Source organism: Sinohyriopsis cumingii, chromosome 15 (genome assembly GCF_028554795.1).
Source record: "Sinohyriopsis cumingii isolate HCF-2022 chromosome 15, ASM2855479v2, whole genome shotgun sequence".
NCBI classification, from domain to species: domain Eukaryota; kingdom Metazoa; phylum Mollusca; class Bivalvia; order Unionida; family Unionidae; genus Sinohyriopsis; species Sinohyriopsis cumingii.
The window spans coordinates 22,674,961-22,688,935 of NC_142975.1; the positions used below are offsets into that span (position 1 = coordinate 22,674,961).

General features: G+C 33.9%; 1 protein-coding gene across 1 annotated transcript in view; it reads right to left on the bottom strand.

Moving 5' to 3' along the window:
* Positions 1 to 13,975, bottom strand: part of LOC149781403 (28S rRNA (cytosine-C(5))-methyltransferase-like) — a 122,676-nt gene that overhangs the window by 40,701 nt on the left and 68,000 nt on the right. The window contains exon 13 of the mRNA XM_089935500.1: positions 8,721 to 8,860. Within this exon, the coding sequence (XP_089791626.1) occupies positions 8,721 to 8,860 (140 nt within the window). The remainder of the gene's footprint in view (positions 1 to 8,720; positions 8,861 to 13,975) is intronic.

Genomic DNA, 13,975 nt, shown 5'->3' on the forward strand with positions numbered 1-13,975 from the left:
AACTAAAAACTGATCATCTTGATAACAAAATGCAAGTAAAATTAATATGGAGTTGACAGACACTACCACAGGATAATTTCATAGTAAAATTACAATAGTTTTAGTGAATCATAATAAGCTACTTTCTTTTCTCCCAACAGCACACCTTTACCAAAAGTCACAAGAAAGTTGGATCAGTGAATATATTATAGATATGAGATAAAAATTAAACTTCTGCAATTCTTTCCAATTCCCTGACCAATGAAAATCTAGTCAATTATATGATAAGAACAAAAGGCCATCCAAGGTCTTGTGGTTCATTCATTTTACATATCCTAATGTCATGAATAACGCAAGAAAATGGCTTCATATAGCATGAGAATCATTATATGTTGTGGACTTTGTTGGGTCATACAGCATTACCAAGTGTAATATTATTTTTAATCTCTCTAAAGAAAATATCACTTAACACATTAACCCCTGGAGGTTTTTGTCATTTTTGTCTGTAATTCGAGTAGGAAACATATTTTGAAAGCTATTTCTGAATACATCTTAAAACATCAACTTCCAGGTGATTTTCCAATAACATACTGTCTAGTTGTGTTAGAAACATTGTTTTTCGTTGGCTATTTGGCTTGTGCATGAGCAGAATGGTAAAAGTTATTTTTTTGTGTGGTTGTTTTGCATTATTTCCATATCGAGACCACTCTTTATTCCAAATGCCCATCTTATACTACTTTTTGCAAAGGTTCATCTGTCTGTTTGCAGTTCATACCAGTCTGCCTTAGATGTGGGAGCAAAAAGTCTAAAATCCAGACACAAAATCAGATTCCAACCAAGGGCGAAATTTGGGTAAGAAAAAAAAAACGGGTTAAAAAAATGCAGTTTTTCCCTCTGTAGTTTGTAGTGCAACTAGAAATTCCAGATTATGTGGTATCATTGTAGAGCTATATCTGTCTACCTTTCTATAACACCACCCACTTGAGTGTATCATACATGACCTTGACGCTACAGAGCTCGACAGTAAGCTCTCCTGCCACATAAACTCGTCACCAGGGGTTAATGTGTTAACAGCTGCATCATGTGGTAGATTGTTTGCAGTGAGAAAAGTTTATTTTTTGTGATATGCACATATACTTCAACTTTGGTTCTTGATGGTTAAACCTTTAGAAAAATTAAACCATATCTGAGTATGTAAAATTGATAGTTTATTGTTTAACATTTAAACTGAAGTAGAGATTTAAAAGCAGTGTGTATTTTAGGGACTTTCTGTGACAATAATAAGGCTGCATTTCTTTAATTTTCTGTTTGATATGACAACAATAAGGCTGTATTAATTTTTCTGTTTTATATAACAATAATAAGGCTGTATTTCTTTAATTTTCTGTTTTATGACAATAATAAGGCTGCATTTCTTAAATGTTCTGTTTTATATGACAATAATAAGGCTGTATTTCTTAAATATTCTGTTTTATATGACAATAATCAGGCTGTATTTCATTAATTTTCTGTTTTATAAGACAATAATAAGGCTATATCTCTTTTAAAAAAATTTATATGACAATACTAAGGCTGTATTTCTTTAATTTTCAGCTGTACATGACAATAAAATTAATGAATTGCCCACAGGACTTAGACACAAAGACACAGTGATCCCATTCAAGAGTGCTCTTAAAACTCACCTATTTCTACTGCAAGAACAAACTTAAGAAAATAGACATAGACCTTTACTTTGTGATTAGTAAAACTGCAAATGCAGGGTCATGTTTTATATGACAATAATAAGGGTAAGAAAAAATGGTTGGAATCTGATTTTGTGTCTGGATTTTAGACTTTTTGCTCCCAGATGTCATATAATAATGTTTTCAGCATGATTTTTTATGTTTTCTAATTTCATCGTGTTTGTTTTTTGTAATAATATCATTATGTTTTTTATGTTATAGGTGTTGTCTAATGTTGTAAAGCACTTAGAGCTTCTAAAGATTAGGCGCTATACAAAGTCCTCATTATTATTATTAATAATAATAAGGCTGTATTTCTTTGATTTTCTGTTTTATGGATGTATATACAGAAGATCTGTAAAAAATACTGAATTTATGGAACAGGTTGAATCTTGTCCTACCTTTGCAAGCCCTGGCAAGTAAAAGCTAGACATTATTCAAGTTTCATAAATTTAATATTAAATCATGACCCATTTCTGATTCTGTTTCAGTCTGTTCCATTAAAACATACATGGGACCCAGGGACAGCACTTTTAAAAACATATATGCCAGGGTAGTTTGTTTTCAAAATTACTTCTGTCTCAGGTTGTTTATTTAATAAAATCACTTCCAAAGATGGTTGAAAAAACTGGTTCAGTAGGTCTATCTAAAAGTGCAAGCTAAATGTTATAAAAAATTTCCACTTTAGATATCATGTTGTCAAATTAGTATTTTATGTTATGAACGCTGTATTTGTTGCCCATCAAGGGTATTTGAAAAGACTATAAAATGTTGTTATTGGTCAGCTATAAATATGTCAGGGAAAGCCTACAACATGACCCTGCATTTGCAGTTTTACTAATCACAAAGTAAAGGTCTATGTCTATTTTCTTAATCATAAGGAAAACTAGGAGATTTCAGAATAAATCTCCTTACTAAATGAAAGTATAAATTCAACGGCCTCATTAATTTTAGTCTCATGAGACTAGGTATGCATCATTCAGATTCGATACAATGCACACTGTGAAAAGAACCGAATGTTTCAGTAACAGCATGAGGCATGTTTTTGACCGGGAAAGAGGTTGATATTTGGTTAAGAAAGCAGGGCCTAGAGAAATAATTGACAGCCTTAGAGGTAAGTTTTTTTTATTTTTTTCAGCAAGCTAATCAAAAAGTGTTAAAAGACCAGTGAAATTCTGTTTGTTCAATCATTACGAATGTTGTTGTCAGATAATCATTTCTGTTTGTCAAAGCCATAATAACAACATGTACTTATCTTCATCTAATTAACTCAAGATGACTGACATGCACAGACTCAGCGAGGAGCAGATTTCACATTAGTTACCTTGTGTTCATTGGTTGAGAGGACAGAAAAGAATGTTTGTGTGTACTGAAGTCTCCGTAAGAGACTTTAACTCCAACATGTAATCATTTCATGTCCAGTTCCAATAGATAATTCTGATGTTCTGGAATGCAGCTTCACAAAATTTGACTATATAACAGTTATCAGAGGAAATATCAGATTGATAGAACTTTAAAGGTATGTATGAAGTATCTTATGCAACATTTTAAATGAACTAGTTTCATGGATTCATCTGCATTTTTCACTTTATACTGAGATTTTCTCTATGTGCATCTCAAGTTGCTAAACATTTAGGCAGTACACCAATGTTTGGGTATGTTTATGATCTCCAAAATATACATAGCATAAAACATAACTGCTGCTTTACATTCCATGCCTATTTTTCATACACATGATGTGTGTGTGTGTGTGTGATTAAGATTTTGAAAGTAGCTTTAACAATTTTTCAGTCATATCACTAAGATGTCTGCAGTGTGGCAGTTTATAGTGAAGTCCAGCACTGGGGCATAATGCTGCAGACATGTAGCATGATGTCCCACCCAGTCACATTATCCTGACACCAGGCCGACCAGTCCTAACACTAACCTCTTAATGCTGAGCGCCAAGCGAGGCAACTGTTAGTACCATTTCTAAGTCTTTGGTATGACTCTGCTGGGGATCGAACCCACAACCTCCTGTTTCCGAGACAGATGCTCTAACCACTAGGCCACTAGAGCGGTCATACACTTGAATGATTTTCATAATGAATGCATTAGTGGTCATTTTTGAGTCCACAAGTATCAGTTGCAGTGTGATATCTTGTTGGCTTTGGATTAAACTTTGTTTTGCTGAAGACTGTGTATTTTGTATGTACACACTGAGGGTGGGGTTTGAAGTTTAAATATTTGTGTGTGTGGTTGGGGATAAGATCAAGCAGTACGTGCACACCTAATAACAAAATCTGTATTAAAGTTAACTGATAGTATTTGCACACCTTTCAATTTGTTTGTACCCCCCTAACCAATTTTAAAAATGAAAAGCGTAAAGAAAAGAAGTTATAAATAATTGCAATGCATCTTTTTCAATTGGTCAATGAGAGGGCAGTCAATCATTCAGTGTACTGCACTTGCATATTAAGCGGGTCTAATCATGGCCATACAAGTTATGCGAAAAGTGTGAGAAGTGTCTTCCCTTGTAGTATTTGTATAGTACATATATAACTGATAGGTAAATTGTTGTTGTTGTTGTTGTTGTTGTTGTAGGGTTTAATGCCATTTTTCAGCACAAGATAGACTATATATGGCAGCCAGTATAAATGGTGGAAGAAGAATCCAGGAAAACCCTGGAAAGAACCACCGACCCATGAGAAGCTACTGGCAAGCTTTCTCACATACACACATTGTCCGAATCCGAAACTCAAACCCATGCAGAGTGAGGTGAGATGGCAATGCTCTGTAATGGTGAGCTCTTTAGACCACTTGGCCACTTGGGGCCCCGATAAGTAAATTGTAAACAACAATTGGTAGATTAGCTCCTGAGCCCCTTTCTGGTTCCTGGATGGATGATACATGGCAGTCAAAGCTGTTTCATCTGCATCCAGTATTTGCAAAATACAGCTTTAATATTTTTAGAAATAACGAACAAATAAAAATGTAACTCCAAAATTTATGGAACTAGTGAGATTATCAAACACAGTGAATGATCACATCTGTTGCTTGAAAACAGAGACGTGCTTGTGCAAGTATAGAGACTGTCTTTAAATAACTCGAAATGCAAACTGACAGCGTTTGAAGGAAGGGGGGGTTTAAACAAATGCATACATACACATTGGGGAGGGATTAGAAAAAAGCACACCTTGCAATGGGGGTGGGGTGGGTGCGTGGGCAAAGAAATGACTATTTTCATGTGTACTAAATGGACACCTATTATCCTCACCAAGAATAATAACTCTTATTAGGCCAGCAATGATGATGAGACAAAACAGTTTGACTTCTTTAAAATGTTAAGATTGGAATGGCTGCATGAAATTATAATTTTGTACAAAATTATTAAACAGTTTGTTTTATTTTAGATAGTACAAAAAGTTAGAAACTGAATAGGAATTTTGCCTCATTTTTAATAATATAAATTTGATAATGAGTAATCCCTTGCAGTATTTATTTAATCTTTGGACATGTCCTCGCATCAAACTGTTATATATCTGGTACACACACACACAGACATATACACACACACTCTTGAGCTTAAAAGTAGTTTACCCCCACCCAATCAATGCCAACATGGGCAAGGCACTTTATTCCAATGCCCTGGTGCTAAATCACTAAATAACCAAATAGTTTCAGCACTCAGCAGTGAAATACAAGAAACGGTTTTATCTTAGATTCCTGGAAATTCTTATTGGTCATTACAGTGTGCTTCCCTTTGAAAGACATTTTTAAATGTTTCATAATATAGCTGCTCTTTCTTTCAATGATGTTCTATTGCCTTTTATTTCTTCAGACAGACATCCTAGAGAGTGTTAGTATTGTTATATTAATTCCATTATATATATATATATATATATATATATATATATATATTCATATTCCTTTGTTACCAGGTTAAATAGGTTTTGAGTCTGTGTGGTTCATCTGAGAATTAAGCTAAATTATAATATCTGTATCACCTGACATGTCAAAGCCAGGTAAGCAATAGCAGTTTAAATACCAAAGGCATGATCATGTCATTCAAAAATATGAAAACAAGATTGAGGTTAATTTTAAAAAATATTACTATTGACAGTTTTGATCCATCCAAAAAAATAAAGAACAAATTTTCATGTCATAAAGTTAATGAACAGAGATGTTCCCACAAAAAGGTGATTTTTATGAATGATTCACCAGCTGGTACATGTACATGTATGTTGACACTTTCAGCAGATAGTAAAACTTGTGGCTTATAGTTCTTTTTTTCATGATGACGAATTTCGAAACATGTTTAAAAATTACATTACAATTACAAATTAAAAAATATATCTCTGAGTAATCATACCAATATAAATTGTTAACTACATGATGTAAAATGTCCACAACAATGACATTTACAAAAACTTGTGAAAAATAAACAATTTTTAATATAATCTGGTAATATTTTCTCAGTTGTAATGTTATACAACAACCCCCCTTTTCATCTATTCATGTACAAAATATATTTACTGTTTGCATCCACTTGGGTTTGCATATGTATGTATGTATGTATGTATATATGTATGTTCTATCAGTGGGTGATTCTGTTGTTCAGTAATACTGTCAGTGGGTCCTGAAGGCCTTAATCACATCTTAGGTGGCTACTCAATTTCAAAACTGCCTTGACCTAGTCCCATGTATGTTTTAATGGAACAGCCCTTATCACAAAGTTTTCATTTTAATATAAATAATTTAGAGAGAAAGAAGGAATAATTTCATTCACTCTAACTCAGACAATGCATCTTTTATTTGTTGTGCAAAAATTTAATCCCACATGCAGTTCTATAACCATTAAAACTTGAAAGATGTTTTTACAAACTATGAATCAAAGAGCATGTGTCTTTCTGAATAAACAGAATATTTTACACAGACAAATCTTTTATCAAAACAATGTCCGATGGCTGTGATTTCACATAGTTTAACACAGATTAGGGTAGATGATCCATATTAACACTAAAGCATGTCAGTTGCATTATTAAATATTCCAGTTATTGGGATATTCATGTCAAAGGATGATTACTGGATGCAGAAATTCCAGATTTACTGTAATGCATTTGTGAACAGATTTGAATTATTTGATTTGGAACAGTAGACTACAGCAGACATAGAGAAATGTTAGAGTCACATAAGAAACATTAGCTCATGTGAGCTATTTTACTGCATAAATATGTTGTGAATGGATCAAGTTCTGTCATTTTTCAGCACAAGATAGGCGATATGTGGTGGCCAGTATAAATGGTGGAGGAAGAACCCAGGAAAACCAAGAAAGAACCACCCACTCATGAGAAGTTAATGGCAAGCTTTCTCACATACCCACACTGGCTGAGCACGAGACTCGAACCCATGCAGACAGAGGTCAAATGGCAGTGATCCGTAATGGTGAGTGCTTTAGACCACTTGGCCACTCAGGGCCCCCACTATAAGTTGACCAATACCCCTGGTTTTATTTGTTGTAGCTCTTGCTTAGGGTTCTATGTCATCTTTCAGTGCATTATATGCTATACATGGTATAGGGGGCGCTCACCAGTTATTATGTACTTTTGAGAGAGTGATGTATGTAAGGTGAAGCTGTTTGCATTTAAAATATGCACAATGGAGACAATGGTGGCATACCTCTATGATACATTAATGTAATGTGGATGATATTTCTTTGAATATTGTACTTTTGGAAATTGTACATGATTTAAACACACTGCTAACTAAAATGACTGCTCCCTTGTGCTAAAAAATCAGCCTGAATCTGTCTAAAGTACACTATCTGAAGAAGCTACTAAAACAGGGAAAATGAGTTTTGTCAGACTAGACAATACCAGCTTCTGAAAGTGCAATGAATAAATTACCAAATATATAAAATGTAAAAAAAGTTATCAGCTCTTTTTTATACAATTTACCTCTGAAGTTCAGGAAGTGAAAATGACCAAGTGGAGCTAGCACTTTTTTGAAAGGTGCACATCTGGAGTAAGGCCAAGCTGTATACTCTATAACCCATATTACACCCCTCAATCATATACCAAAATAAAGAGAATTAAAGGTTCTTTGAATTATACCTAAGATATACAAGGTCTTCTTTAAATAGCCAGCATAACCAGTGAGGAAACCTGGGGAAATTCTTTTTCTTTAAAATCCTAACCCTCTGCAAAATACGAAACTGTAGAGCGCCACCATAACAAGCCCCTGTGGGTTAAATTGGCTATATTCAGACAGACATGACCGTTTTTCTTCCCAATTTCCTTAGGGGAATTAATTTGAAAAATGGCTGTCAAAATGTTGACAGTAAATAGTAAAATCAAAAAATTCCAGAAGGCAGAGTTACTGGGTAAGAATTTCATGGGCTTATTTGGACCAATGAGAATCACATAAAGTGATATGTTAAGATGTTGTAATATCAAAAATTTTAAACTGCACTCACTATATGTAAAGTGTACCGACTATAGGATAAATTTAGTTATTAGTTTAATAATCTAGTACTGATAGTTATTCTATATAGTACACTAGCCAGTTTGGTTTAGTTTATAGTTGGCAACTGGGCCTCAGTTGGCAACAAGTGACATAGTTGGCAACCAGGCTGCATAGTTGAAATCAGACTAAGATAGCAGCTAAGTTATATAGTTGGCAACATATTAACATGGTTAGGTGAATGTTGGAGGTGTGACAAGGAGAAATCAGTAATGCATTGATGAGTTATTACCATATAGGTCTACAATGGATGTGGTGAACCCTTGATATACCACTCCTTCGATAACTTGTACCCTGATAACTTGTGAACCTGCTTATAACACAGAGTCAAGCATAGAACCCATCTGTTTTATAAGAAAATGTGCCAAAATTACCTGTATTCATTGAATATTAAGAAAATTGCAATCAAAACTGGTAAATGGCACCATGATGTATCGCTCATCAAAAAAATAGTAGACCAGAACTTGAAACTGATGTCACAAAACCCTTAATGTCATTGTGAATATTCAGCTGCTTTACCTTTGGGAACTGTTTTCCATCATAATCACTGACCACTGTATTGGTAATTCCCATTCGATGTAGATTTCCCACGATAGCTTTAGCACGTTCTTTGTTGGCATCATTTGCAAACAGCATGCCTGTATTCCTCATTAGTGCAGCTATAGCAAGAAGTAATGGAAGAACTCAAAATAAGCATGATGGTGAAATTGAAACATATAAGCAGATGAAGATGTAAATGAGTCATTTAACCGAACAGATTCTTATGCTTGCATACAGAGACACAACTAAAATAACCTGCCAGTTTGACCTATCAGTGGAATTCATGAGAGCCTAATCCACTCACAAATAGATAATGATGAGCAAAACATATTACATGCATGGTCTTTAGGAATTATTTTATAAGTAATCAACATACACAACATCCTAACATAACCAAGACTGCCAAAATATTCAAAATCCAATATCCACATGTGAATTATGGTCCTGGTAACAGTTGCCAAATACAATCCTGTAATGAGATCTTTTTAAAGGTAATGTAGATATTGTGACACTATCTGTCTGCCTTTCTGACAATCCATTACCCAATCTTCTCTTGTTTCGCTCAGCCAAATTTTCATATGGCTTCATAAGGGTTTCTTAAATAAAGGTCTGGTAAAAACAAAGTTCTACTTGTGATGCAAGAACATGGTTTTCTTAAATCTTGGAAAAGTAATATTTCTTCAGCTAACAATTTGATATCATGCATGCTGATTTCCTTCTCACAACAAGATGATACCAGGTTTCACAATTACCACGGTGCGTGTCCAATGATATCCTCTGAAACTTTTAACTGAAGTTTGCCTAAAAAGTATTACAGAATGTTATGTCCTGGCAAATTTAAAGAGAAAGAAATCTCTCTAATTTAATGAGTCATTTCATCATGTTTATTGAAGCATCGATAGCAGACCCAACAAAGTATTGTAAGGATATTTATTTGGTAAAGTTCTCACATTGCTATGTAAGAGTCTGACTGAACAGGACCATTTTTCCCTAAACTTCATATACATGTACATATAATTGCTCAGGGAATAACCAAGTGATCCTGAATCCCTAACTCATGATTTCTGGCATCTCTCATGATCTTAACAATAAAAATGCTGCACTTTATTGATGCATTTAAGGTTATGTTAAAAAAAATTAGATGACTATGACATGCCTAATGGATATTCACTCACAATATGGGAGGTGCTAGATATGTATTTATCTGGGCCCTGGGCATCTGAATTTTGTTTAGAGCTAGTAACATGATTCAAATGATCAGATTTCTTCAAGTTCTAATGCAGGCACCAGTCTCAGTAAAAAAAAGCTATGTCAACTTTGCAATTACACTGCCCACTGCCAATCAAAACGTAATTCCTCCCCAACGAACTTCAACCCATTGCTGATTTAAATCTCATTTTCTAATACCATCAGTCCTTTCAGTGGCAAAAACCTATACCAAGGGAAATGATACAATCTTGATTACTTCTGTATGTATGATTTATGTACTCTGATACAATCTCAATTATTTCAGGATGTCTGATTTACATACCTTGATACAATTTCAGCTATTTCAGGATGTATGATTTTTATGTACCTTGATACAATATCAATTATTTACTGAAGCAGGATTAATGTACTGTGCTGAGCATTTAATACCTACTTTTATTAAAAGTTTCTCCATTGGTACTGGCTTTCTCTGATGCTGACGTATATGTTAATGCTTCTGCAAAGCCAACATAATCTGCAGATGTGTTTTATAAGGGCCATTTCTGGACCCTTTTTATGAAAAAATAAATGCTGATAAATTGTAAAGCTCTTTTTCTTAATGTGTTATATAAGACACCAATGAACATGAACAGATGTTGGAAATTGTGAAGTAAATGCAGTATTTAGCAACTTCAAACTCCAAATTATGTATCAGCAGTCTTGTTCCACAAATAAATTTCATCAGACTATATCTTAAAAACAAGACTGCATTCAACATATCATCATGGAGCAAGGTTACATCGGTACCTAAAACTAAAAAAAAATCACAAGTATTCTGTCTACAAAATGCTGGCATTCCATTGCTGCTGCAATGTTTCTACCTCAGTCTCCACTGCATACAAGTAACAAAATTGCTGTTTTATCATAACTTATTCTACCAGCAATGGCTTCTAAAAACTTCAGTAGAAAGAACAAAGAGTTTTTAACCAATATTTTTAATTTCTTTCTAAATTTAACTTACCTTGCATACACTGCTCAATTTACGTAGCATTTGATTGCTGAACATCACCGATTTATCAGTTGACAAGCCATAAATAATAGGAACATACTAAGTAAATGTACTGCTGCTTACAAATAAAGTATAACAAAAAGATACAATTTTTATATTCAGTTATGTTAAGGGACAACCAGTTATATTTGGGGACACCAAACAAGATCCAATCGACTCTACTTGTAATGCATTACATCATTTTATTCAATCTTTCTTAAAATTGTAACAATATTAACCATTAAAAAGCAGGGCCTTTATTGTACTGTACTACCATGGAGTATACAACAAAAATGATAGTCCTGAAATGTACTATAAAATATACAGTGTCAAAAGTGCATTTGGTACTTGACTTACCTCAAGACTAGATAAATAAAAAAATACAGAGAAAATATTGCAATGTCTGTTACAGTAATGGACTGTTGAACAGTAGTAGTAACATATCAACTTCAAGCAATTCTTATCAGTACAAATATTTTAACCATAGCTGTCTATTAGTTACACTAACTGTGGAACTATTTTTTTTAACCTGACATACTAATTGGCATTATGAAAGTGAACTAACCAGTCAAATGTGTTACTTGGTAATAATGGCTGACTGTCAGTCATAGTTGAATAAGCCTTCAATAAGCAGGCAAAGACTTTAGACACACTTTGGCTTTCAGTGTTAGGAAGATGATGAATTTATAAATTGTTAAGTATGCTATAGACACATTGATAGCATGAGCTATTCTGGTGGGGCTACTGTCAGTCTGGCCACAGAGATGCATCCATCTGTAAAAGTTGGTCATTATTCATCTTTAAGCTGCAAAATTCTCATTTCTACTTGGCTATGTACACAACTGTTTGCTTTTTATTCTTCTTCTCAAAATAAGATGAAACACAGCTGTTCAAAATAAGGCCTGTAAATGTTTACAAAATTGGTAAATGTATATAAACTTGCATGAGGCAGATATTACCAATGCTCACTAAATGATACATTTCCACATCTGTTTGTTTTGGTGCAAAGTACACGTCAGAATGACTAATTGATAATGCTGATCAAAATTTATTTAAGCAACATTACCTTTGAAACACATGTTTGTAAACAGATCATTGGATTAGTAACATTTTACTATCAAGAAACATCATTTCAAGTTTGTAAGCCATTTCTGCATAAATTCCATATCATTGTAGATAACAAAAACATGCCATGCAAATGTTCAGGCAGTACTTTTTCATCTTATATATAAATGCAGAAGCTGGAATCATAATGAAGGTCACAAGTATATTTTACTAAACTTTTCTGATACATTCAGGGGGCCCCGAGTGGCTGAGTGGTCTAAAGCGCTCTCCGTTACGGATCACTGCCATCTCACCTCTGTCTGCATGGGTTCGAGTCTCGGATTCGGCCAATGTGGATATGTGAGAAAGCTTGCCAGTAGCTTCTCGAGGGTCGGTGGTTCTTTCTGGGGATTTCCCAGGTTCTTCCTCCACCATTAATACTGGCCGCCATGTATAGCCTATCGTGTGCTGAAAAATGGCGTTAAACCCTACAACAACTACAACTACAACTGATACATTCAGCAATGACATGTCTTATAAACTGAATCCTGTTATAATAAGATGTAAAAGACAGAGCAAATAAACACACACCAACTGAGTTTAAATGCATTAAAATCACTGCCAGCTGTTCAGTTAGCCTAATGACTAGACTGGGGAAAAAGTTGAGTTTCTAACCACTCTGAAATCTTCGTAACTGCTGCAGCCTTATGTACAACATGCTATTTATTATAACAAAACTCATAGCATCAGCAAATGATGCTGACAATCAGTATGGCATGGTTTTTCAGATTAACCGGTAGTCAGTTTGGGAGCAATAGTTATATCGATATATACTGTTATACATTAACATCGCAACACAATTTCAGCTGGCATTACTTGTCCCTAATACTGAACCTATAAAATGTTTGTAATAGTAGCTGATGGCTCAAATAGAAGAGCATCTGTCAACCATGCCAAAGAACCAAATTGAACCTCCATTTCTAATTCTTATAACCCATTCGTATAACCAGTTTCTAATGTAGCTCCATGTTCCATTATTATCAATTTACAGATATGAAACTAAGTTTAATTTCTGAATTTTTCTAAACCAAGATCAACCATCAAATATTTTAATAAGAAAGATGTAGAGAAATGCCTACCATAATATGTACATTAATATATGCAACTAAAAAATTTAAAACTGGTTGGATTAAAAAATGATAACAAAAATGATACAACCTTTTACTACTGTCTTTTCAATTATTTTAAATTACTAAAACAAGATTAATCCACATACTGGTCAGCATAAAAGATAATTAGGTGAAAAGAAAGTGTCATAATTATGCCAAAAGCATAATTAGCATGTATGCAGGAGATGTGCAGGGCTCTACAGGGCATATCTGCTGCTAGCTGCTACAAAATGTCATCACATTTGTCTTTTTTCTGCATTCATCATTCAGACTGCATCCATTATGTAAAGTACTTTATGTGCAAAATCCATAAAATGTCTTTACAATATCTTCATACCATTCAATGGCTTTAAAAACGTTATAAACTGTGTTTTTTTGTTAATGTACTTCATGTTTTCAACTGCAATGAAATATATAAAACTATCTTTTTTGTTAAACCTTGTTGATTTTCTTTGCCTATGTACACATTCTCATGTTCTGTGTTCAACCACAAGTTCTGACAAGGACATTTTGTATATGTTGCATTCACTGTTTTTATTGAGGTACCAAGTTTCACTGATTTCACAGTTGCTCCAAACCAGATTTAATGACCCAAACCAATCATCTTTCTGTAAAAACAACAAGATCCCCTTGCCCAGTGCAAAAGTCATGAATTTAAGTATGAACTGTTTTTTTATAATGCCATGAAATCTATATTCATAACAACTACAGAGTTCACAATATTTTCAAATATTTGTATAACAGTCAAAAGACACTATTTGTACTACATGATTTTGTCAGAATTC